General features: G+C 38.8%; 1 protein-coding gene across 7 annotated transcripts in view; it reads right to left on the bottom strand.

The window, feature by feature from the left end:
* Positions 1 to 16,981: 16,981 nt before the first annotated feature.
* CTNND2 (catenin delta 2) overlaps positions 16,982 to 26,314 on the bottom strand; it is a 626,420-nt gene continuing 617,087 nt past the window's right edge. For 5 of the 7 annotated variants that reach the window (XM_079301143.1, XM_079301147.1, XM_079301145.1 and 2 more), the window contains 3 exons: positions 22,663 to 22,740; positions 19,560 to 19,633; positions 16,982 to 18,179 (listed from right to left, as the gene is read on the bottom strand). In XM_079301143.1, the coding sequence (XP_079157269.1) occupies positions 17,919 to 18,179; positions 19,560 to 19,633; positions 22,663 to 22,740 (413 nt within the window). In that variant the 3' untranslated portion in view covers positions 16,982 to 17,918. The remainder of the gene's footprint in view (positions 18,180 to 19,559; positions 19,634 to 22,662; positions 22,741 to 26,314) is intronic. The other 2 variants (XM_079301144.1, XM_079301146.1) reach the window with 1 other exon arrangement.

Here is a 26,314-nt window from a genome sequence, read left to right as displayed (position 1 = left end):
TAGCTCTGCCTGAAATCCCATTGGTGCTCCTCCTTCCAATAAAGAAGGGAAGTCTTTTATTTACTTTCCAATAGAACCACTGAACATTTGGGCAATATTTTATGTATTGTTGTATGTGTAGGAAATGTGTCCTGGAGAAATTGATTGTAAATAAAGCTTGCCTGAAACACTGGACTCCCACCTATTTAATGACAGATACAAGTTAATAAGCAAAACCACAACTGCACTCCTGAACTTAATTTAGTCAGCAGTGTTTGAGCTCATGCATGGAACAATTAGCAATACCCAAACTCTTCCCTTCCCTAAAGAGAAAAGGAAAAACCTCATCTATCTGAAGTAGTCTGAGACAATTCACTAAGGGTGAGAAGTGGGTGACTTCTCCCAGTTGTCCAACATGATTGTACCAAAGGAGACAGCAAACTGGCAAGCTGCTCAGATGGATCTTTCAGTTAAAAACCTTGTAGAGATTTTTCTGAAAATATAAATTATTATCTTTTACACAATAGTTAATTCTTCAAAGCATGTGTTCACAGCAGTTACTAAAATCTATTTCTGTGCAAATGATGTGAGACTTTTGCAAAGTGATGAAAAATATTTAATTACAAAAGAAATCTGAGAACTCTGTCTTTTCACAATTATATCAGAGCCTGCAGAACTTCATTTAGTTAATTACTGTCAAGAAATGTTTGAATGGTTTTGAGTGTAGGGTAGAAACTAGAGATAATAATTGCCCTGTTTTGCATGTGATACCTTGCAATAATCAGGAAATTTAAATCATGGAGAATAAATGAACAAGAGAAACTGAGGCTGTGTCCTTTGTCGAGCAAAGGCATTTTCTGGTGTGTCCTGCCTCCCACCTCTTCTTATTGCTCCCATCAGAGCTTGTTCAGAAACTGAGGGTGGATTTCCCCTGCCTTAATGTGGCTCTTGTTTGGGAAGGACACCAGGATGTTGAAGCATTTTCCTGCTGGGAAAGATGAATGTGCCCTGGGCCAGCAGGACTGGGGCATAGCAGAGGGTGTGTAGGTTATACTAAGTGCTGTGTCCATCATTTTCCTGTTCTAGGATTATCCTTGAAATCTTAGTGGTCCAGGTTTCAGTCTGTGATGTTATTATGGATCTGTGGATAACATGCTTTAAGATCAAATTGGATTGGTTCATTACCAGTATCAGAATTGTGCTAAGCCAGACCCTGAAATAAATACTCAGGTACCAAATATGCCTATACACACACACACACACACACACACACACACACACACACACACACACACACACACATTCTTACACAAACCATGAATATATATAAATAATAATGCACAATGCTTTAATAGCACTCTTACAACATTCTGTTAATTTCATTTGCACTTTACCTCTACATGCCAGCTTTAACTTTTGATTTCAATGTCTTGGCTTTTCTTATTTGAAAAAATAAGAAACAACAACTTTGTTTTAATGTTAACAGAGTTGGGTTTGGGGATTAGATTTGTTTCTGCTTTTTTTTTTTTCCTTTAGAAAAGAACTTTTGCTTTAAAAGTGAGGTTATTATTTATAGATTCCAAACCAGGTGCTGTAAATAGACACCAAGATGATGATATAAAATGGAAATAAAATTTGAGAGACCAGAAACTGTTCTCAGAGAGCTAGAACTAAATCTTTTAAATTTTCAAAAAAATTTTTTAAGTAATAGTAAATAAAGTTATATGCTTGTGTGTTAGTTATATAGTCAAGTTTAGGACTGACTTTGAGGAACATGACTAATTTTTTTGAAATGTAAACCACTAATAATGAAATACTTCTGATATTTATGGGGTTTTTATAACCAAAATGCATTAGGTTTAAGACATCATTGCTTCTTAAGAAGCTCTGAAATGATTGTTGCCCAGTCAGGAGTGGCAATGAACCCTCCAGCTGCACAAGAGACCAAGTCTAGAGACTACTATTAGTCAGAGCAACATTGCAAAACAGGATTGTCATACAAAAGTTTTTCAGGTCTTAAATACAGTGTCTGGCATTTGGGCTCCAGGGAGTGTACAAAATCAGATCAACTTAAGAGCAAATAAAATAGTTTTAAGCAGAAGTTCCACTGATTTACCTGGAAGTGACAGAGGAAACTGAGGCCCCTATTCACCCTCAGGGCATGGAGGCACATTTTGCACTTTAATACCTGAGTGGGAAGTTAGGACTCTGGAAATAATCCTGTGCAGCTTAACACCTGCAAATGATCCTGTGGAGCTTTGGGTCTCTTCATGAAGGCAGTGGTACTCACATGCAGAGATACCTGCAGCATCAAGCCCAAATGATGTGTCAGTCCCAGATGTGGTACTAATTCCCATTTCTCAGGCCCAGTTCTAACCATCAGAAGACTTAAAATGAGAAAGCCTGCTGTCCTAATTGTACAGTAAATTGTGATCTTAAAATTGTGTAGATCACAAAAAATATGATAAAAAAATAAAAACAGAATAACACAGCTTTTCCCCACCCCTGAAATCCATCTTATTTTCCTCTCTGACCCTGAATACTGTTTAATTTTTATTTTTTATCACACTCATTCTCTTTTAGAGAATAATAGGTGTTTTCAAATTAGGAAGACTTGGACAGTCCTTTCTTGCTGACTAAAACTGGAAAAGATCAGTCCTGGCTTTGGTTCTTTAAAATTTAAGCTCTTGTCCATTTCTATTGTTGTTGTTGTTAAAATATTTTAAGTATACATCCAAAATCTCCTAAAGGTGAAACAAACATCTGGTGCAGGAACTTCCATGCCAACATTTAGCCTCATGGCAATGCAAATTTTAGCCCAAATTTCAACTCAAAATGAAAAGGCAGAGGGACAGCAGGGATTCAGGACCTGTCAGGTTATGCTTACCTGTCAGGTTTCTTTCTGTCATCTGCCAACTAATTAAAGTAACCTTGTCAAAAAATTAAATTAACACTCAAGTGACATGACAGAGCTTTAGATGTTCTGGTTAGAGGTTATCCCATTTCTCTCTTCTTGGATGTAAGTAGCTGTTGCACACAGCTTTCTGCTGCCCCACTGATATTATTTTCCATTGCACCACTGAGATATTGCAGACATGATTAATCTTTCTTCTTCAGAAAGCCAACTTCTTTTTCTCTCTGTTTTATTGTTGAATTTTATGCACAGCAACCAGAAAAAACAAGGGTTGCACAGTGGAAGGATTTTGGGCTGTAGAAACAAACATAAAGAGTGAGGATATGGTGCCCTGGCATTACTGCAAACATTCTGTGCAGCCCATCAGCTGTTTGGTAGAAGACACATTTTATGGAAGAGGGTCAGGGAGAAATTTTTCAAAAGGAACTCATGTTTGCTAATGAGATCTTCTGAAAAAATATCTGCCCATGAAAATTATGTCGGAAGCTTTAAAGTGCTGAGCATTTTATAATTTTTTTAGTGTTTGTTAGGTTTATCTGTATGCTTTGCATTACCTTGATTCTTCATCCATGTAATAGTGTTCTGCCTCTTACAGGCATTTGGGGCAAAGGAATTCATTTTTGTCTAGAACACCATCAGAGCCTAAGAAAAATCATGGAGACAAACCCAGTGGGTGGGCAAGAAGGCATCCTACTGCATACACCTAATCCCCATTTTGCACCTCTGATGTCCAGGTCTGTTAAATTCAGTCAACATAAATGGGGCAGGGCTGGAACTATAGGTGAGTTTTCTTCCAAAAGCCCCCAGGACTAATATCAGAACTGAATTGGATAATAAAATAGATTGTTTATGAAAAACTCAAGTAAAAGAGCCTGTTGAGTAGAAAAGATTGGAACAATCACTTGAATTTGGTAAAATATGACGAGCAGAAATGGAAGCTGAAGCAGCAGTGTCAGCTAAAAGTGGAGCTATCAGTGAATTTTATACCTCTGTAGGGAGGGGGAAGACTCAAAACAGAAAAAAAAAATTGCAAGCTCATCGAGGCAGGAGAGCAAATGATAAAGGATGCAAACACACTTGCTCATGTAAGAGGTAAATAAGGTATATTGGAAATGAATGCTAAATTAATTAGCAATGCTTGAAGTGATTATTTTGCAAGAGTACCACATGAATAGAATGCAGGAGAGGAATTAAATCATATAAATCCAGCTGGGATGAGATAGGCTGTATTTAGAAGGAGCAAGTCATAAAAACAGGTAGGAATATCAAAGTGAGGAAAGTCTCTTGATGAAGTGCCAATACATTTGCTGAGGTGTCTTGTTATGGAAGATATGTTTGATTGCTTCCCTAAGTCTAAGAAAGTACTAAACCAATGCTGTAAAAGCTTTGCAGAGGATCTGTTTAAATGTGGAAAAGTGTTAAGCTCAGCACAAATTGTTCAAGTGAAATGGTGCTGCAGAATATGAAGCCTTGGCATAGATTACTGGAAGCATCTGTAGAGAGACTGAAATTTAGATGTGTTAGACAGTTTCATGACAGGAGAGAGTGGAAAACTTGCTGTATTTATTTTCTGGAAAATGCTGAGAAAAAGGACAGATCCTGAAATGGTTCTTGTAGAAATGGAAAAGGTACATGTAAGGGAATGAGAACAAGCAAGCTGGTTTGGAGAACTTTGTATGTGTCACCTTCACCAGAAAAGGTGCTCAAAAGAGAGAAGATATGAGGAGGACTACCACAGAACATGCTACCACAAAATGAGATGCAAAAGTTTGTGATGCCATTTCAGCTAAATGTTAACTATGCAACACTTTCTTACTTAGGCACGAGTTGGGATGATCTTTGGCAAGACTGAAACCTTGACAGAAGTGAAAAGCATCCTCCACAAATGACAGCAAAGGACAAGACCTTAGAGGATGCAGTTATAATATCTCTTTCTGATCACTTTTTCACTGCACTTTAGCTCTGTGGTGTAGAATCAGTGTGCTTTAATTTCTGGAAATTATCCCATATAATTGATCAAATGCTTGGCTGCCCTGTGAAAAGGAAAAAAAAAAAAAAAAAAAAAAAAAAGACATAAAGGAGTTTAGTTCAGGTTGCTCCAGACAAGCAGGGCAATTTAAAGAAAAGTCAGAACTTCATCTGGATTATATATATGCACCTCAGGACTGTATTAGTAGGACAGTCCTAAAGAGACAATTGTGAGAGAGGCCATAGACTTCACATTCAGACAGGATTTAGAAGCAATGAAATTTTTAGGAGATAGCTGGCTACAGGCATGGCAAAGAATCATGAAAATGTTGCTAACTTCAATCAAGGAGAACTGTTCGACAGAACAGTCAGGATTTTTGCCTCTTTTCTAAAAATCTGACATAATCCAAAAATGCTGAACCCTTTGGGAATACAAAACACAGGAGAAATATATTTGGCATCTGAAACACGGGTAAATAACCTGTATTATAGACATGTTCAGTTTCCTCTTCTTCTCACAGGAAAAATGCAGTCTCCACACATGCAAAGAATAGACAGACAGTAGGGTGTTGGTGTCTGGCTCTCTCACCAGCCTTTGGAAACCATCACAAATTTTGTTCCAAAACCTTCAGTGCCCAAGCTTATGATCACATTGATCAAATGATGGTCATCAGTCAGGCTGCATGTTAAACTCTTCATAAGACAAACATCATATTGCCTACTTCAGCACTTTTATAGCTGGGCAAAAGAGGGCTGCCAGCTGGGTGCAAGCTGGACTTTTCAAATGAATGGCCACAGCATTTACCAAATCCTCAATTTGTTCTGCAAACTGCCACCAAGTATTGGCTTTAGGACTCTTGTCTGTTTTGGGATGTGGTTCTGTGTGTGGGTTATCCATGCCCTCCCAGCTCTGCTCTACAGATACAGTGTGGTATTCTCATGATGATTTTCTTTTACAGACATCTGTTGGCAGATAAAAGCCCTTGAAGCAGAGCTCTCTCTTCAAGCTGTTAACCCTGTGACTAGCTACTGCCTTGTTAGTTCTCTAGTACATTATATATTATTTTGGATTCTGTAATTATTTTCCCTAACATTAATCTAGCTTTCAGTTGGCATCAAAAGCCATGGATTTTGCGCACACTGTTTTTCTGCAAGAAGAAACAATTCTTTAATATGCAAATCAGAGCTGCAAAATTAGATGAATGTAGTCAGCATGCCCTTGAAGGAAAGAAAGGCTTTCATGGAAGACTCAAGGTTGCAGTTATGTTCCTAAGAGTGATGAAAAAGCTACTTAACCCTTTAGAACAGATAAGGAATGTTTTCTCATGAAAAAGAAATTATTCTTGTGTAAGACATAAACAAAAAAAAAAAAAAAAGAGAGCTAATTAGTGGGAGGGATGATACAGAGAAACTGAACTGTCATTTTAACAAATGCTGCAGGCTTATCTTTCTTATTTTATTGCACATAATGGACATTTAAGCTCTAGTCAATACTGTAAGCCAACCTGCCCTCATACAGACACTTCAGGAATCCATCTGGAAAATATCTTGACAAAAGAAATCTTCTTATGCTAACAGGTGTTAGATCAGGCAAATACAATTTAATTTGGCTACATCACTATAAGAAGATTGTGAGCCATAAGATCCTGACGTGCAATATGGACATAGAGATTCTTCATAGTTTGCTGTGGAAACCCAGGCAAGGTAGATTTTTTTAATGGGTGCAGTTTCCCTTCAGGACTGAAAAGTAATACTGAATTACTGAAATTTATGAAATCCTTTTCAACAAGTCCCTGTGCATGTGTTTTTCAGAAAGCACATATCTAGATGAAAAGCTTAGTTAAATTGTATGTTTGTCCTTATTCAGAACTTCTCTTTCCTCCAGCCTACATCACATCTGTGGAATTCAAACAAGAGATGCTCCCTGCAACATAAAATGTTCATTGAATTTGAATGGATGAGTAAGTGAATTCTGGAACTAAACTTGACCCATGATGAAAAGCTCTAGGCACCCTCTGATGTAAATACATTTTGCTTTTGTGAAGACCCTTCAGAGTGTTTTACAAAGGACAAAACTCCAATGCCTATTGAACTTTATGAATTGATCACACTTCATTCTAGATGCCTCCTGAAAGCAATAGAAAGCCAGTTAAGCATTATTTGATTGTCACTGTAAGGTGCTAACATCTTCAGTGAATTAATAGAAATTGCAGGTATAAATAGTCTGTTTCCAGAAAAATCAATATAATCCATATTGTTCTACTTGGCTCTATCAATATTAAGGAAATTCAATAATAATGCAAATCAATTATCAAGCACATAAAAAGAACATCCATCATCCTTTCAGAGGACAATAACAACAGCATAGAGAACACAGATGAGAACAACAGCATTTGATTGCTTCTATCTACACTGAATTCTGTCTATATTTTAAATCATCTGTCCTAATCTGAGTCAGCTTCATCAGGCCATAGGAAAAGGATATTCCATTCTGCTTTTAGAATACATGGCTAAAGACGAAAAGTTGGATACAGCAAAATCTCCACCTGATCAAGTCCAACATTTTCATTGTCCCCTTGCTGTAATTAGCCTTTAACAGATTTGTTCCACACACTACTGAGTCCTTTCCATCATATTCTACCAACAAGAAATGCCATGTGGCATTTTCCTCTCCTGAGAGCCTTTGATTTTTTGATTTGCCCAAAGGAATTTTTCTTTTCCAGCAAAATGAAACAAACCAGAATTGAGCAGTTCTGTGACTTTGACAGCTGAGAACTGACTGAAGCAGTACCTTATTAGAATAATTTTAGATGCTCTCACCTATAAATTCACAGTCCTAAGTGTTCTAGGAAAGAGTAGCTCCCCTTCTGGTTTTCATGCTGGGACAGACTTGGATTCTACACTGATTTAAAGGTCTTAGATGCTCGGTGGTGCACACCAACAACTTGACAACACTTCCTCATTTTTGACATGATCTCACACATGTGAAGAACAGACACACATTCAGACCTAAGTTCATTTTCCTTGCCTAAGCTTTCCAGGCCTGAGAAATGTCAGGCCAGAGCTCCTTCTGCCCAGAGCACCCTCTTCTGGTACCCCTGTTTTGAGGGGAAAATGCAGCATCTCTTTTACATATCTGCTGCTATCCAGTGAACATCCAGTTCCTGTTACAGGCTGCTTGGTTTGTGGGCACACCCATGCTCTGTAAGCAGCATTGGCTTGGCTTTGGATGCAGCTCTTGTCCTCCTTTCCTCACTCTTCACATGCTGTTCATGCCTTAATCTGCAACTGTTCAATTGGCAATATTTTATCCCTCCAGTATTTGAATGAGTATTTTTGCTCATCCTGACTGCTGAAACCACACAATTGTGCAAGGCTAAGCAAAACCTCAGCTAAGACATATAAATACTGAGACAGCCAAAGAAAGATGGATAGCAGATCTGCTGCTACAAAAGTTTCTAGGACAATTTTTCTATATACTGCTAAAATGGGTTAAACCCCAGATAAATCCAAACAAAGTCTGAGGCTTAAAACATTCTGTTATTGTTATAAAGATTGGAATTTGCTGTAACTGTACAAATGCATGATTGCCATTAATATAATTTTTGTTTGACAACCTTGCAGACCTTGGCATGTCTCTGTCCCATTGTCTGAGCTCAGTGAGGTCTTCATTCCCCCATGGCTCTCCTTAGCTCTGGCACCTCTGCCAGTGCCACCCATGCATGGGACAAGCTCTGCTGCTGTCCTGCTGTGGCCACTCAAACTATGCCAGAGGACAAGCTGCTGCCGTGCCCTTGGCAGTGCCATCTCCTCTGGGGAAGGAAGAATGGCTTGTGCTTCCTGTCCTGAGCAAAGGCACTGAAATGCATGTCCAGCAAACACAAAAAATGTGTGTCCAGCTGTGCAAAGACCTGGCAGACTCAGTACACCCCTGCCTCTTCTGCAAGCACATTGCCTTTCATCCCTTTCTGTGACAAGGGGAATATTTTTTTCAGGGGGCACTTTAAACCATATCAGGATCTTTGCCTTGCAAGACTCCTCTATTACATCAAACTGCTTTGAATTTGTTGAGCCTCAGTTCACTTCACTTCCTGGTGGCACTATTTCACACCTGGCTGATTGAACCAGATACAGGATCTAGGTAAGGCTGCAAGGATGTGACTGGCAGTGAGGGGAGCAGGGGTACATACAAGGGAGTTGCTAATAAAACACTGGCTTCAGCACCCTTAGAGGTGCTGAGGGGAAGAAAATTAGGCTGAAAACTTTTCTGTATGCAATAAGCTGAATTTCTCCCTTTGCCATAGTGCACCCTTCGCTATTGGGGAAAAAAAAAGAGCTATTTGGCCATTAGACAGTTTTAGATGCTCCTAGTCCTATGTGGTGATTTATTTCAAATAGTCTGGGGCAGCCACATCCCCTTTCTGCTTTTCTAGCCCTGTGTGGGGTGGACAAAGCTCTTGGAGCAACGATCAGGAGTTCAGTTATGCCAAGATGCAAAGCTGCTGATTTGCTTCCCAAGCACCTACTGCTTTGCTGAGATTTCAGGAAAATATTCCTGAAAGTTCAGTGGGGTTCCAACAGTGCCTTGACAGATGGTCTTGTGAGAGGCAATAAGTGCCATCAGCAAGGCACTGAGTAAATCCCTGGAAGTAAAAGAGTCACAATTTTTCTGGGATAATTCATGATCTCTGGACATGTATCGGAAACACAATAAAAGACTACATAGTTCATTTCCCACTTTTTACATCCCTCAGTCCAGCAGGTCAGGCTTAGTTGGACTGAAGGTGTTCTGGTTTATAAAACTAGTTTTATTTTAAAAATCAAAGTTAGTACAGAAGACAAACATCATACTTAAACTGTGGCATGTCAGAGACGAGATGACTGACAACCATCATCTGTCACTATATGAAGTAGCTCCACAATCTTCCTGTCTTTTAACACCTCTTTAACCTTAATTTTGCTGATTTGAACAGTCATTAATTAGCTATGTATGGTATACACAGCTGATAGACCTAGAATTTCACAGTCTATTAGAGTATATAATTTGCATTTTCATCAGAGTGTTGTTAAACCAAATCATTATCTTAAACTACACAATATACATCAAATGTTAGGAAATCAAACCAACTTGTCTCCAGCTGTGTATTTTACAATCACATTTATTAGTGTCACTTTTCTTCTTGCTAATTCAAAACATATTCCACAGGTGGTTGCATCAAAAATGTTATTGCCCTAAACCGTATTAATAAAAGCAAAAAACAAACAAACAAACAAACAACAAAAAAAGCCCAAACCCCTAAACTACAAACCTTAACTGTGGGAAGTGTAGCTCACATTTTACTATGTAAACAACTGTAGAGTTAAATTTCCTGGACTATCCCCACTCTGGCACTTCTGCCCAAACATCTTCCTGCTGTGTGCCCAGCCAGTGCCTGCTCAGGGCTGGGAGCTGTGCCCATGCTTTAGTGCACCAGCAAACCATGCATATTAAACACCCCTTTATTTTGTTCAGAACATATAATCTAGTAACTGAGATTTTTCTCTTTTTTTTCCCCCCACTATGTTACAGAAAAACTGTGACTGCAAGAGTGGACTGAGCTGCTGATGTGCAAGCATTGGCTCTGCACCTGGGCTCTGGTAATCTGACAGACCATAACAACTGCTGCAGAATCACAAAGAACCCAACAAAACAAACCCTAAAGGTAAGCTCTTAAACCATTCTAACTAAAGGCAGAGAGTGATGGCACTAGTGCAGTGGTATTAAAGTAAAAGACAGGAGATTTGGATTAGATATTAGGAACACATTCTTCACTGTGAGGGTGGTGAGACACTGGAAGAGATTGCTCAGAGAAGTTGTGGATGTCCCATCCCTGCAACTGTTTAAAGCCAGGCTGGATGGGGCTCTGAGAAAACTAGTCTAGTGGAAGGTGCCCCTGGCCCCAAGAGGAAATTTGGACTAAATGGTCTTTAAGGTCCCTTCAACAATTGCATCATTCTATGAATCATTGCATTGCTACAGAGAGGACCAGAAGAAAAATAAAAAAGCCCAACAAATCAAACAGGTCACCTCTTAAACCATTCTAACTGAAAGTAAAGCAAAAATCTGGACAGGAAGGTCTTTGACTGAGCTGCAGGAACAGAGTAAGTCAGCAGTGCCTGGTCAGCTCTGAGTCTCTTGAAGCTGCAGCACCCTTAGCACTCTCTGGCCATCACCAGCTCCTTGGCCCAGTGCTTGTGCCCTGCTGAGGTCTGAGATGCTTCTGAACACTGTGCCTGCCCCTGACCCACACATCCTCCTGCCTGTGGTGCTCCCACAGGCTGTGGCTGCCCCACACTGCCACAGCTTGTCCCACTGAGCCTGTGGCAGGGGGCAGCCCACCTAGCCTGTCTTTGAGCAGCTTTGGCACTGAAAGCTCAGTCTTTTCACTCCTGACTGAGTGCTGGCACGTCTGTGTAACAGGAGGCTGACACTCTCTTTTTGCTTTCCCAGGATGACAAGCCTGCAGTGGTAGCCAGGGAATTGGAAGTGGTGGCTGTCACATTTGGCAATGCAGCAGCTATTTGGCATATTTTGATTTGCTTAATGCTGCTACAGCACTACAGTGGGTGGTGCTCTTGCCCATATCCACAGACCTTAGGCAGAAACAAAAGCAACACCACATTATGTTCAAATATTGCATATAGTGCAAATTCTCCTCCCTTCCTGCCACTCCAATAAAAAAATCAGACCCAGAGTAGCTTAAGAAAAAGTTTGAGAGGTTTTGGTGCTGTGTTTGGTTTTGGTGGTCTTTTTCAGAGAGAAATAGTAGAAGTCTTTTTCAAAATGTACTTGCATTTACTACAGAAGATGTTAGGCTTTAAATGATGGTAGAGGCTTTTTTCCTCTCTCTCTCTCGATGACAGAGGTAATAATTGATTGTGTCTGCACATAGTAGCCTGAATTCTATGCTGCAACTTTTCAGGTTTGATGTTATTGAACAAGTTACTGTTTTGATGTTTCGTTATTAACATTTTCTGCTTATGTAACATTAATAAAATAAATAAATAATGTAAAAATCAGCCCCTGTAGTCAGATTTACTATTTTAATTGAATTTGTGAAAAAATAATGAGTCAGCAAACCACTGCTATTTTGTTTTCCTAGGTTTAGTGGCAAGTTTCAGATTTTACGTTCTTGGAAAAGAAAGGTATTTCAGCATCTGAAACTACTCATCCAACTACTGAAATTAACTGCAGCTATCAGTCACTGTGAGTAGTTTTTATCCACGTCAGTCTGAAAGAAGTGAAAATAAAAGTCCAGAGATGAAAGAAAGCTGGAGTAAATTCTGACAGACAGGTACTAGCCTGTATAAAAATAAGTTTTTCCTCCTGTTAGCTATTAGAAGGTTGCAGCCTTTGGTATGCTGGCAAGAGTGACCTTGATGTGCACATCCTTTGAGAAGGTTGTACCAATTCTTCACCTGTTGTCACGAGGGTCTGGTGAAGCTAATGGAAATATTTCCAGGGACTTCCTTGGGCTTTGAAATTGGATGTAAGCTAAACATTTACAGGTTGCAAGAGTTTAACATGAGCCTTCTTCTGGCAAAGCAATACCGATGCTCACCGAGGAAGGAAACTGCTTTTAAAATAGCATTAAAAATACTAAAGCGAGTTTGATTGAGAATTAAGTTTAATAATGAATCGGCACGGTGTCCTGCTAGAACACTGCACTTGACTAGCACCAGTACCCACGCACATGCCCTGCTGGACCTGCAGAGGACTGTGGTGTGCTGCTCTTTTGACTGATGTGTCCCAGCTGAGATAGCGCAAAACCATTTCAGGGGGAGCACTGGGAAGGAAGAAGTAGAAATGTTTGTGATATGTGGAGCTGTTTGGTTTGGCTCTCAGAAAAGTAGAGTATGAGTCAGAAGCAAGAGCTCCTAACACAGGTTATCAAAAGGTGTGCAACAGCCAGAACAGTTCTTCTCACTTGTGTTTTAGAGCAGCCTGGAAGGTGGGGGTGCCCCTCTCTTTACAGGTTTCAACCACAGGCTTCAGCCCCCTTGCCTGGGGATGAAATGCAAATCTCACCCTTTCAGCCTAAATGTCTGAAACTGGCTTTAGGCCACTCTTTAGAAACTGTCTAGTCCCTGGGAAAGAGCCAGGACTGCACAGTTCTTTGGCAGATGTTGGTGCCCATCTGTCCTCCAGGGAAAATGCTGGACTTCAAATTGCAAGTGGCTGCAGCTGCTCAACAAGCTCAGCCCTGGTCCTGGCAGCTGTCAGACACACATCTGTACCAGGTATTTTCCAGCTGAGAGAAAAGAGCCTTTGCAAGCTGGGCCTTTGATAGGATTGCCCCCATGTGAACCACTTCCATGTGTCTGCTAGGGGAACTTCACTCTGCCACTGAGGATGGTGGTGCAAGGGGGAGTGTTGTAATCCTATACCAGAGGTATAAGGAAGGTCTTACCTGTTCCCCACTGCCCCTATCCTATTGGCAGAGAGCCAAACTATCACCTCCCTGACCCTTTCCTAGATAAAGCCAAGACCTAAGATCCTTTTCCTCTTTTGCCCTGGGACCACCATGAAATAAAGAAAGGCAAGGAGCCACTCTTTTGATCTCCATGCTAAGCCTAGCTCCTTCTTATGGATACATGGGAAGAAGTTACAGTTTGTAGCAGGGGAGGATTGCAAAAAGTGGCCTCTGTTTTAGCTGATCTTATTTTGACTGAGTTTGAAAGGCTTGGACCTAAAGTTTTTTCTCAAGGGTCATCCTTCTCCCTTCCCCTTCACAGCAGTAAGCAGTCTCTGCCCACGTGCCCTGCATCTGCTGGCTGAAGCTGGAAATGCCCAGTGGGGACCTGTGCCTTCTCTCTGCTGCTCCCTCCCACTTTTCTAGCATAAAGCTTTGCTTGCATTACACTGCTACTATTAAATGTTCATTACATAATTGAAGATCTTGCTGCACAAAATTTCGTTGGGTCAATTGCACTGTTAGTAATTACGGGTGCAGATCTGTCTTCACTCACAAACTCTGAGTGTATTTTTAGGCCCTTCTGTTTCCTCCCCCTAGTTTGGATTGCCATCTCCTCTCCCACTCATGATACAAGTAATAACTCTAAACTCAGGGCTCTTTCTGTCTGCTGGAAGGAGAATATGAGTAACAGTGAGAAGGAGATGAGAAAGCCTCCCTTGCCATGCACTGGCATGCACAGCCTGTGCTGTGCCAAGGCATAAAAAAAGTCAGCATTTCTGATTTGAGTTGCAAGTCTCCTGGTGAGACGCTTCTGCAAGCTCATGGAACCTGAGAAACAATTATTCCTGAGCCTTTCCATGCACCGTGTGCTGGGTCTTCCAGCAGTGCATGAATAAATTAGTGTTTTACTCTTCGTTTCTTGGCTGTGGTCAATGTAACCCGTGGCCAAGATCATGTATTTTACAGCATGTTCCTATCCAATGGCACCAGCTTTGAGGTTTTCAGGATTTTTCTAGGGGTGTAGATAAACTCTTCCTACTAGTGGTGGCAGCTGAGCCTTTGCAGACACAATTAGAGGTGAACTGGCTCCTCAAAAATATCTTTCCCCTTGGCTGGTTGATGTAGAGAGGGTTGTGCTCATCAACCTTGTGGAGAGGGAGGGGGCAGTGACTGACCTGAGAGCTGAAAGTTATCCAGTTAACATTTAAAATACCTAAATCACAAGGCTCTGTTTGCTGTGTGAAGCTGGGCAGCTTCTATGGAGTCAACTTCTGGATGTCAACATACTGCACTATGACCAGCAATTCTCCACAATACAGTAGGATTTATTAATAGAAAATACGTCAATATGAGTTTGTCTTTGTACATGTTAGCAACATGTACAGTGAAACACTTTTTTTTTTTTTCTCAATCTATATTGTTATAGTTCTTTTGTGTTATCTGACATAACCATTTATATTTTGGGCTTAAATATGTTATTTGTCAAAATGTACTTTCAGTGTTAATATACCTTTAAAATCATAGTTTATCTTTTAAATATTGAATTCATATTATTTTTTCTCAAATCAATATTGCTCATGTTAGTGCAAATTTGTTAAATCTTGAGATAGGTTAACCATTCCTTCCAGACCATAAACAGCATTTAATAAAACAGTGAGATTTATATAGCTCTACACAGCTGAACAAGATTCTAATACGAAGCTTGTTAAAAAAAAAATCCGACATTTTACAGTACATCAATTGCATTTTATACAATTTTTTTGAACAGTTTTGTTTCTTCTCTATTTCTGTGTGTGATTTAGTACAAGAATGAAGGGAACAGCAATAGGTAATGATACTTTCCTCAGTATTAAAAAGAATGCATCATATATATCTTGCTCAGTATGGCAGCAGTGTTGTATTTCCAAGCCTGGAAAAGAAGCCAGGAAATTCAACACCTTCTCAAAACCCAGTACAGCAAGAGTGAACGTTACCAGTCGGAGCACTTGCCACTACAGAAAAATGGAAACAAACCAACACAAAGTATAGACAAAAGGTATTTTATACCACGTCATCAATCCAGAATCTCTCACTTGAGCAATGGTCAACATTTGACTCCAAGTAATTCCTAAGAGGAGCTGAAAGAGGGCAATGTGGGCATTTCAGTAGTTTGAAGAATGGAAATATATCCAACTTACAACAATCTCCTGTCCTAAGAACTTTGAACAGAACAATGCATCCCCTTGGCCTGCTAGCAAACTTGTGCCTGGAGAGCTGCACAAGGCTGCTGTTTGTCAGGCAGTCAAGAAGAACTTCCAGTTGTGAGTGACGTTCTTTATTAAAAAAAAGTTTTTATACTGAAAACGTGCTTTGTTCAAAAGAGCACTGCAAATGTCACTTATTAAAATCAATGTAATAAATAAAATATAAACAACCTGTGTCCAAAACTATGAATAGTATTTTTATCTACCTCACTATACATCTGGCCCACTGTGCCCCTCCCACCCACCCTTTCTGAAATTTTTTAAAAATTTTTTTGCATGCTATTTTTTTCCCCATGTTTACTACAAAGAGCAAAGGTTACATATCGTACACTGGGAAAAGCTGCCAAAAAGATTAAACTATAGTCCTAGATTACCAATAAACCAATTCTACATCACAATACCTGCCTGCATGAACTACTTGGGCTGCATCCTATAGAGCAGGTGATGACTTGTGAGAGACTTCTCCCCCTGCACACAGCCAGAAGTGTGCCAGGTGATGTTAAAACTATTACAGTGACTAACCACAGAAATGTTTGCAACCTAAAACAAATCCCTTATTGCAATTTAAGCAATTTACAACTACTCCATTAGTGGTGGGTCTAATGCTCTGAAAATTGTATGCTGAACTGTTTGTTGCCTGAATCACAGAAATGAAGAAATGCTTCTTTTTTTTCCTTCCAGCATTACAAGAGCTAAGATGAATTTGCCAGCTCTTCTGACTTCCTAGTTTATGTAGCTGTTCTTTTCTTTTAAAATAATAATAAAAAAATTCTCTGTCCCTTACATTTTTTAGAATTTCACTTTAAATGCACAGAAATGGTCTTTACTTTCTTATTTGAGGAATGTGTTTTGGGTGTTGGGTTTTATTTTTGGTATGGGTTAAAACAAATGATTGTCCTAATGGTTCAAAAATTGGACCCTTCTGTAGTCTGAAGAGTTTGGAGAGTCCAGGTTAAAGTCTGATGGGTCTTAGTTTTTCATTCCCTCAGGGAGATGGCAAGATCAAACTGCCTTCCTTGAGCACTTACTGGTTGGTGGCTGGAAAGTAATGGAATTTCCTCAAGAGGAGATCAAAAGATGCTCTTTTAAAGGAAATGGCACCTAAGGGTGATGGAGTTGGTGATAAAAAATCAGCTACCCCTTCTTTTGTGAGTGTGTGGCCTAGCAATGTTGAACTGCTGTCGATGGTTACGGAAGTGAGTAAGAGAAAGCACATACTGGAGTTTCCACTGTTTAAAAGAACTGAAAATCAAATAAAAATTGAAGCTTAACAAGGAGAACATTGGATGAAAAGAAGTCTTACGCCACACAAACACACGCTCAAACACACGCACACGGAATACTATGCATACGTGGACACACACGAGTAAGAATGTGTATTTGTATGGTAGGTTCTTGGAAATAGACATTCTTAGCAAATATGGATGACAGATCAATTGTAATTTATTTTCTTTTAACACTGTATCATCATAAAGAAAACTGGTATAAATGAAAAAAATCTATTTCAAATATCTACATCTAAAATTTTAGGCAGTGAAAAAGCACTTTGTTGACAAGGAGTGTGGAATGATGAATGTTAATTGTCAGAAACTGCTGAATGCCTTTTTTTTTTGAGTTGCCACAAACAAATTCACATATCAGAACAAACAATACTGCTAAATATTCCTTTTTGTTTTTTTGATTTTTTTTTGACTTTTTTTTTTTGTTAAAACGCACCGGGGTAAAGAAAACAAAAAAACTGGAAATTCATACATCTTTCAAAATTTGAAATTGAAGCAATATTTAGAACCATAGATGAAGAAACACTGTGGCATTGGTGTAATATACACAATGCACCTTTTTCTTTTTATCTGTAATGTACATCAAATACTTTACAACAATGCATTAACAAAAGGCAAGAAACATCTTGCTGTACAGAGGAAACCCCAAATGCAACTTGAAGCCTAGATTCACAATGAATGAGGATATTAAACAAAGTGTGAGAAGCTGTTCCCCATAAAGTATGTACGCTGCTCAGTAACTTGTGCTTAACTCTTGACCCAGATCCACTGTCATGTTCTTCCTCCTTCCTTCAGCCACGTTCAATATACAGCACTGAACTTTAGACTCTACAGGCCAACAGTAAAGTTGCCCCACACTGTAAAATATATATTTGTATATATATTTCTTTCTAATTACTCCCAGGTTTTGCTTTCATATCTTTTAGCCTTCTAAAAAAAATCTCTTAATTTTTTCCATACTGGTTATCTGTGCCTTCCTATGGAACAGGCTTTAACAAACTAAATTTGCAGGAAAAAAAATGTCTCGTGGTATGCATGCACATGCACAGTTCCTGGAGCTTTTGTATCTGCCCAAGTCTCAAACCCAGGAGTCGGGAGAGGCTGGATAGTGGCTTGTTTCATAGTTAAGTTCACTATAGGGACGAGCAGCTGAGTAGAAGTCGACGTAGTTGCCAGTTGACTTTAGTCCCAGGTGCATGTTGTATTCGCTTGCAGGTGGACGATGATGCACTTGGTCCTCAAAGAAGGACTCGTCATAGTTTCTTGTTGAATTCTGAAATGACTGATATGGTTCATAATCTTTTCTGCTGGGCTCCTGTGGAACTGGCTGTGTTGAAACCTGAAAGACAGCAACACCCAGAGATTGTTAGATACAACTTACTGCAGGCAACAGGATGGAAGGAGTAAATCTCATGTTTCGCATGCTAAAAATACAAAACTGTGCATTATCTTCACTTCTTCTCTAGGCACTGCTTTAATAGTGAATTAATTCTACAGCTCTGCCTTGTCATTTTATTTCTTCACATTTATTTAATACCATTATTATGATAAAATATATTTATTATTTAATAGTACTGCTGCAAAAGATGCTGGTTTATGTCAAAAGTAGTTCATGCAGCATAGCTTATACCTCACTTTTGCTACTACAATCTGTATGTAACTTGCAGCTGTATAATGCAAATAATGACCAAAACACAGCCTTGGAGAATTTGAATGTAATCAATTTACACTCCAAAGATGCTAAACATTTTGCAGCTGTCTTTGACTGAAGACTGTCTTTCCCCTGATTTAGGGGAAAAGGTGACGTCATATCCTTAAAAACCATTTACAGTCTTCAGGGCACTGACATGAGAAAAGTGCCCTGAAATGGGTTCTTCTGCTATTGTAAAGCAGAAACATCTCCTTAACATCTCCCCAACATTTCATGCTGTCAATGCTGTGTTGTTGGTACATTCCAGCTAGTTTGCTTGAAGCTGGAATGTTTATGATAAGCAGATAAAAGATTTTTAGATGGTCCTCTAATGTAAGGTTGCCATACATTTTTTTTCAGACATCCTTAGTGAATCTCTGATTTTATAGTTGGGACTTTATTGAAATCTGAAATGTATAAACACATGCTGACTACCCTAGAAGACTATCTTCTGTTTCATGTCACCTCTGTAAGTTTGGGCAGACTTTGTGACTGCAAAATAATGCAGCCTGCCATTCCTCACATGGTTATCACTGGGAATACTGATGCTCAGACACTGATGTGAGAACACTGTGGATCCTGCTGCTCTGCACATGTTAGTAATGGTCCCTTAAGATGGCAGGAACAGTTGCACTGCTATGGCCCAAACTCCGTATTTGTTCAAAACAAATATCTGTATTGGACTCTATGCAGGGACTGGAAAAGGCTGACTAAGTTCATTACTTTCAGCAGTCCCACAAGTGGTCTTACAAGTTTGGGCCCGATATTACAACTGCACAAAGGAGTGTATCTACTCTAGTTTTTATTTCTAGAACTGCTATCAAGGTGTAACTGACCTTCAGGACCTCATTTCATTTCCCATATTCAAATACAGGTGCTTAATTTGGACATAGGAGTAAAATTCTATATGATGCAATCTGCTTATTTCTGATGTTTTTAAATTTCTGGTATTTTCCTTATTTTTCCATATATGATGTTGCATCAGTCTTTTGCCATCTGGAACAGTAACATTTTAGTCTCTGTACTTACCTGGTTATGTTTGATATCTTCAGCAGGTGCACCATATGAATTCCTGTACAGAGTTGAGATTCCAGTGTTCTGAGCTGCAGAGAGAGAAAAGGAAGGAAAAAGCAGGTTTACCAAACACCTCTTTGGCCTCATAGTAAATTTTTCATTAAATACATCATGCAAAGCCTGTTTTCCTTCACACCAAAGTCTTTAAAAGCATCTGCAGACTTTTCCTTCCACTGAACAGTCATCATCTTTGCTTTGGTGTACATACATCTCTTCAGAATTAATTCACTAGTGGCAACAGGCTCCATGTCATGTTCATAACAATCTTGGGCACTTCTTACATGCATCAACAAAATAATTTCATATAAAGCTAGCATTCAATAATAAATTTCAGGTTATATCTGGGCTTATGTAGTGCATGCAACAAACAGCAATTGTAAATACTGAGATCAAGAAACATTTCAGTTCTTTTACTTCAGTTGGACAATGTAGGTTATTAATCCTATAGTCATTTTGTATTATCATGGAATTATTCAAGCATACAGGGATTAAATAAAAGTGATAAACAAGTTAAGCAAAAAGTAATATGTACTAGTTATATTGAAGAGGTCTGGCCAAGGTAATCTCAAATCCATGACTGCTATCACTGCTGCAATTTTCTTCTCACACGTCCTACTACTCACACGCACTGACAAAACTGAGCTACAAGTGTGAAACAAAGTGTTTCTAAAGAGAAGAAGGATAATATAAAGTCTTGCAAAAATTTATTTCTGACCCCATCCCAAAAAACCCCAAATGAAAAGCAAAGGATTTTCCTAGCAAAGCTGACTTCACTGATTCCTCTCATTTGGCAATGTAGCTAAAGCTTAGTTTGCCAGTAGGACTTGAAAGATTGTAGTTACTTCTCATATTTGAAAAACTATGAAGGTAGCGTTTTGTGTGGCTGCTGCACACTTTTCACACATTGTTAACTTTCCAGACATTCTAACCAATGATTGATTGCTGTTATGAGGACTCTTACTATAAAAGAACAGGCCTGAAAGTAAAAATTGAGTAGTTGTGTATCAGAGACATCAGTGGAACTGAAACATATGGCTCACAACTTCTCTCAGGTCTCTGTACAATGGTATAAAACGTGGATGCACCAAGAGTGGCTTTTAAAACTTTCACAACTCAAAACTTGCAACTGAGCACTGAGCAGCAGAGCTGAAAAGCTGGATATGGGGTCCTGGATATGGGATCCACTAGGAAGAACCACGTTGCTGAGCATGTAAGCACTCTTTCTTCCTTTGGAAGCTTGCAAGCACAGACCTCTGCACATAAAACTTCCTCTATCTTTCCCTCCATCACTACACCCTTTCTGGAGAAAGAATGGCATGGCCTTCAGCCAAAGCTAACTGGAATATGTACATTTTGATCTTCATATCTGCCATGAGTTTCATGCTGAGGGTATAATTTTTGGCAGTTTGATGCACTGCTCCATGTTGCTGCTTTACAGATCTCAGATGGTTTTTCTTAAAGATCTGCACCATGTTTGTGAAAACAGGACAAAGACAGAATTTATATGGTGGCCTGATGAGCTCTAATAGCTGGAAAAAGAGACTTCGCTTCATAACCATTAACTAATAGGGGTGAAACCGCTCTTGCTCCTTGAAGAGCTGGATGCAGTAACTAAGAAAGTGCAGAGTCTTGTGTAGGAAACAGACAAGAGCCCTGGAAGTCTCCAAGTGCAGCATGACCCTTTTTCTAAGGTGGCAAGAATACAAACTCTTGCAACAGATGCTGGTTGGGCTCCTCCAGTGGCAGATACTCTTGATTCTACGTGTATGCCAGATAGAAACAGGTGAAATGATGGAAAGTATTGCTTGAGTAGTTCTCTTTGGTTGTTAGTGTTAATGCCAAAGAGTTGATCTGCAGAGGTTCTCACTGTTCAGGTTACATTTTGTCACTTCAGGGATTTTTGAGACTTGACTGTTATGTCAGTATGTTTCTTTATTTTCCAGCTGCAGCTTCTGCTGTAGTGTCTGAAAATACCCCTACTGATGAATCTTTAGTATTAGAGAAGTTCACATCAACATTGCTCTTTATGGTGCATCTCATAACAGCATGACTCTCAGTAGTGCAGCTGCCAGATCTTCCCTTGATATCATCTTTCTAATGCTGTTTTTCTGATTTCCATGCTTGTCCCACAAAACACCAGAAGTTGCTTTGTTATACAGATTCCTCTTCTCAAAATGTAAAGATACTCAAGTGTTTCAGATATCCATTTTGTGAAGTCCTAGTTCTTGAAAAAAACATTGAAGTGACATTCAATGTATTGTTCTGTCATAGATGGAGGAAGAACTCGCTGTAACCATTTTTTTTAAAGAAATATATGTGCCAAGATAAGTGGGTTTTGAAGTTTCATAGTACGAGTTTTTAGTCAGATATGACTGAACATACTGAGTTCAGAGAGGTCAATGCAGTTCATGGTTGTTTGCTGTGAAGAGTAAAAAAGACTGGTACAAGGTGCTACATCTGAGGGTATTATGACAAATGTGATGAAAAACAGTAAACTGGACACATGCTAATCTGTATGTTGCTTTTCAGGCAATCAGACATTAAGAGGGAGGTCATGACCTTTTCATACTGATATATAAAAAGACATGTGGTACATATGTGCTGCTATTAGCCATAACTTTTATAAACCTAGAAATAGCTCAGGGTTGGTGTGTAGCTGTCCAGTGAACTAGTGTGACATTTGCACTGATTTGCTCACAAATGTCACATACCAGATGGACTTTTTATCATTTTGTGGTCTCTTGGATCACATATTCCATGATGTAAAATGGATAGTTTGAGCTTATGAAAATAGTTGCAAGGTCTGTGTTGCTGATTTCACTGCAGTGATGGGGATACAAATTCAAATGAAAAAACAACCCAATCTCAAACCCTTAATAATCTTTTCTTAAAGCAATAAAAGCAATGAGACATAAAATGTTTGAAAATAAATCACAGGAGTTCAGGAATAAGCAATATTGGCTTAGGTTAGCTTGGAGGTTGAGATAATTCTGATTCTGGAGAAAATGTAAGTCAAGCAACGTAGCTGCTAGCAATGAGTGCAGCCCTGCTCCAGTACCTGTTTCTGAACATGCAGGTGGCATTCCTGGGAACTCCATTCCCACTCTGCCATGCTTCAGTGAGCAGCTGACTCTTGCTGACCAAAAGCAGAGGAAAAATATGAAAGAAATGAGATAATGAGCTAGATGAATGGACTGATATTGTGTGGTTAAATTCTAATTTTTCCTGATAGTATTGGATATGTACTATCATAATAAAATTTTAAAACAAATAGAAAGAGAAGTCAATTAAGTATTTTTTTTTGAGTAAAAATGACAAGAGAAGGGAAAGGAGTGAAAGGAGTAAGAGAGAGATATTTCTGCAGCCACATTTCTTCACAGAGATGTGAAGATTAAATTAATAGAGGAGTGATCAGTGTGTGTGTTTATGTGCACATTTTATGCAGTCTCTAAACATCAGTACATGATAATACTGAAGAGGCACTTTCTGATAGGCAAAATAGTGAATATTCTAAAATGAATACTATGATCAACCTGCAGTACTTTGTAGTTCGATTGCATAAAGGACATTATAGAAAAACACCTTTATTTCTCCTTTCTGTTCAGTCTTCTAGGAGATGCTGGTTAAAAAGGTCACATAATTTCCCATAGCAGTTTTCTTTAAGGTTGACAAAAACTGAAAATTATGTTACTCAGTGGTTTACGTGACAAAGATGTCATTGACCAAATTCATCCCCATATATTCCAGTCACTCGATTCATGATTTTACATTCAGCTTTCAGATCTTGGAAGTACTTATTCTGAACATATTTACAGACACGTAGGAATAACAACATGCTAGCCTTGTGCCCTCAGGAATACAAACTGGTAATAGCTGGACAGGTCCTCATCTAATATTGTGCAACCTGCTTTTTCTGCTCTAAGCAGCAGCTCTCCATTTAAAAAAAATTAGTTCACGAGAGTAAAGGAAAATGCTTCCATACCTCACAAACCTTAGGTAACAGAAATCACTACTTGTCACTACCACTGCAAACGAGGTAAGGGCATGAGAAAAAATTGCAGTGCTTTATAGTTTCTGAAAGTAGTAATAATAATAATAATAATAATAATAATAATAATAATGATCCTGAGCACCTGTAACACCTCATGGTGTTTTTTTTAGTGTTCTGAAAAAGTGTGGACTTGCCAATAAGTTTAAATAACAAAAGTATTCATTCATATTTAACCAAAGGTAAAATAAATTAATCAGAAGGTTTTTTTTTTCTGCTGCTGGAAGAGAAAACACAGCATTTCGACTATGATGTACATATTAGTTCAGTGAGGGAACTAAGAAAGTAAAATAAACCTCAAAAGAGGTCCCATAATGGTACACAGGAGCCTTATCTTCCCTGTTCTGAAGGAAAGCACTATGGCATAAATAACATTATCATGTGCACTTATACTTCCTGTTTTCCTAAACTGAAAATAGTAGTTTTTGCCTTAAAAATATACTTTAGGTGACAAAATTTTATTATTGGTTATTATTTTCTACAGAGAGACAAAATAGACAGAAAATATAAAAGGCATCATAAACCTGTGAAGAGGGCAATGAGAACTTTGATACTGTGCTTCTATTTTTTCAGCTAACCTCGTGAAATCAGTGTAACTTATCATCTTCAGCCAAACTGTTTACTTCATGGATTCTCCATTTTCCCCAGAGGTTTCTCGACAAATCTTCAGGATGACAGAAAGCCAACATTCCTACTTCCAAAATCCATCAAAAAACCTTTATTTCAGTCCCAGTCCAAAGGCCATAACATTTTTCAACTATAAACTGAGAAGAGCTTTGGAGAAGAGCATGGAGACAGTCATGGATAAATTGGGACTATAGCTGTGGCTCTACACTCTGTGTAGAATCCATAAGTCAAAGAAAGCTTTGTGTAATACATCAGCTTGGTACAAAAGTAGAATAGCAGATCAAAATATGTGTACATTTTGCCAGGTGGAACCTGAGAAAACATTCATCTAAGTCCCATGGATGTATCGGCGGCAATGCACTGCCTGATGCACAAAATGAAACGCAAGGCATCGCAAGAAACTTGCTACATGAACTTGTATTAGGCCACTCAAGCAAAGTCAAAATGTCTCACAAAATCACGAATACTGATTTCATATGGGTTTTTAATCAAATATTTATTATTTAGTGAGATACAATTATGTTACACAAATTCCATGTTGAATGTTGACGAGCACAACTCCTCCTGTCATTTTCTTTTGTTCTTATAATGGTGCTTAATTTGAGCTTAGCCCAAACGTGCAGAGACTTGGTGATCTGAAAGAGAGAAAGTTATTTGTTAATTGCATATTTATTTGTACATTGGTCATGTAAGATTGTGAAGTATTACACTTTTTGATTTGAAATACTTTGATTTTTCCCTCACTGAGATCAGAAGCTGGAAAGACAGTTGATAGCTGAGCATGCTACTAGGAGTTTCAAGTTTCCTTGCTAAAATTCCACCCAAATAATCAATAGAAATAGACAAAATAGAAGAAAATGTTGGAGGAAAACACAATGCAAAAATCAAAGCAGAGTAAAGGTTGCTGAGGCAGTACAAGTCTCACAATCCGAAAACGATATTGCAAGAGAAAGGAAATAAGGAATGAGAGAAGAAAAACACCACAGAAAAAAGAAATGAAAAGGGGTGAGGAGAAAGAAAATTCCATTTTCCTTAACGTGTGGAGAGAGACAAGACTATCTGCAAGGAAACACAAATTTTCAGCATATATTTTGTGAACTTTCTGTTATAATGTGCTACTCTGAATTTAGAGATACAGATAGAACAAAACTGTTTTTGCCTTTTCCTTTTCAGCCTGATGCTCTTATTCCTGAGATTCACCCTTTATGGGTCCTTGACAAATGGCTGAAAAGACTTCAGTCCTCTCCTTCACAATCAGCCAATGAATTTTTATAGAAAAATACCTTATGCAGTGACTATAAACACTCAAAACATTACAGACACATAAAATGCAATACCTTGATGAATCTTCTGCACTCTCCTGTAGAACCCCACAGAAGTCACAGGACACTCCTAATTTTTTGTGGTTTCCAAATGCTCTTGACTGTCATTCTTCTTTTCAGATTTTCACCTTCAGGTTAATTAACATACCATACTGCATTTTCACACAATTTCCAAGGCTGGTCTTTAATCACATAAAACAGTAGATTCAGTGTGTGTATCTTCATATCCTGAATACAGTCGTGAAGGAAGGATCTTATGGATGGATTGATGCCAAGTCACCATGTTCCTGGTGAACAAGCCATTCTGCCTCTGAGCAAGACCTCTACAGAGGGCATGGGAGAAGGGAACAGGCATTCAGACTTCTCAGTGAGATTTTCTGCCTGCCCTGAGGCAGCATTCGGAGAAGAGGAGACTGTGATGCTTGGCACTATATAAACGTGACAAAAAGTTCAATAATGGTTATAAAAGCCTGTACGATGGTGATGGAAACCAACATGCATTTTGCAAGAGAATTCATGAAGAGATACAGCACTGGGAAAAGCACTCAAAATTTCCTAATTACTGAAATGCTAAGAGATTAATGAGCTCACTGGGAAGAGAGGCCTTCAAAGAAACCTGCAACAGATGCCACAATATACAGAGAACATTACTGCATTTAAATCAACTTAGCTGAGAAAGAAACATGGATAAACTTTACGAAGAGCCACAAATT

Source organism: Erithacus rubecula (genome assembly GCF_903797595.1).
Source record: "Erithacus rubecula genome assembly, chromosome: 3".
In the NCBI taxonomy this organism is placed as follows: Eukaryota; Metazoa; Chordata; class Aves; order Passeriformes; family Muscicapidae; genus Erithacus; species Erithacus rubecula.
The sequence above is the reverse complement of the archived record's forward strand: the minus strand, read 5'-3'. Positions and strand labels throughout refer to the sequence as shown.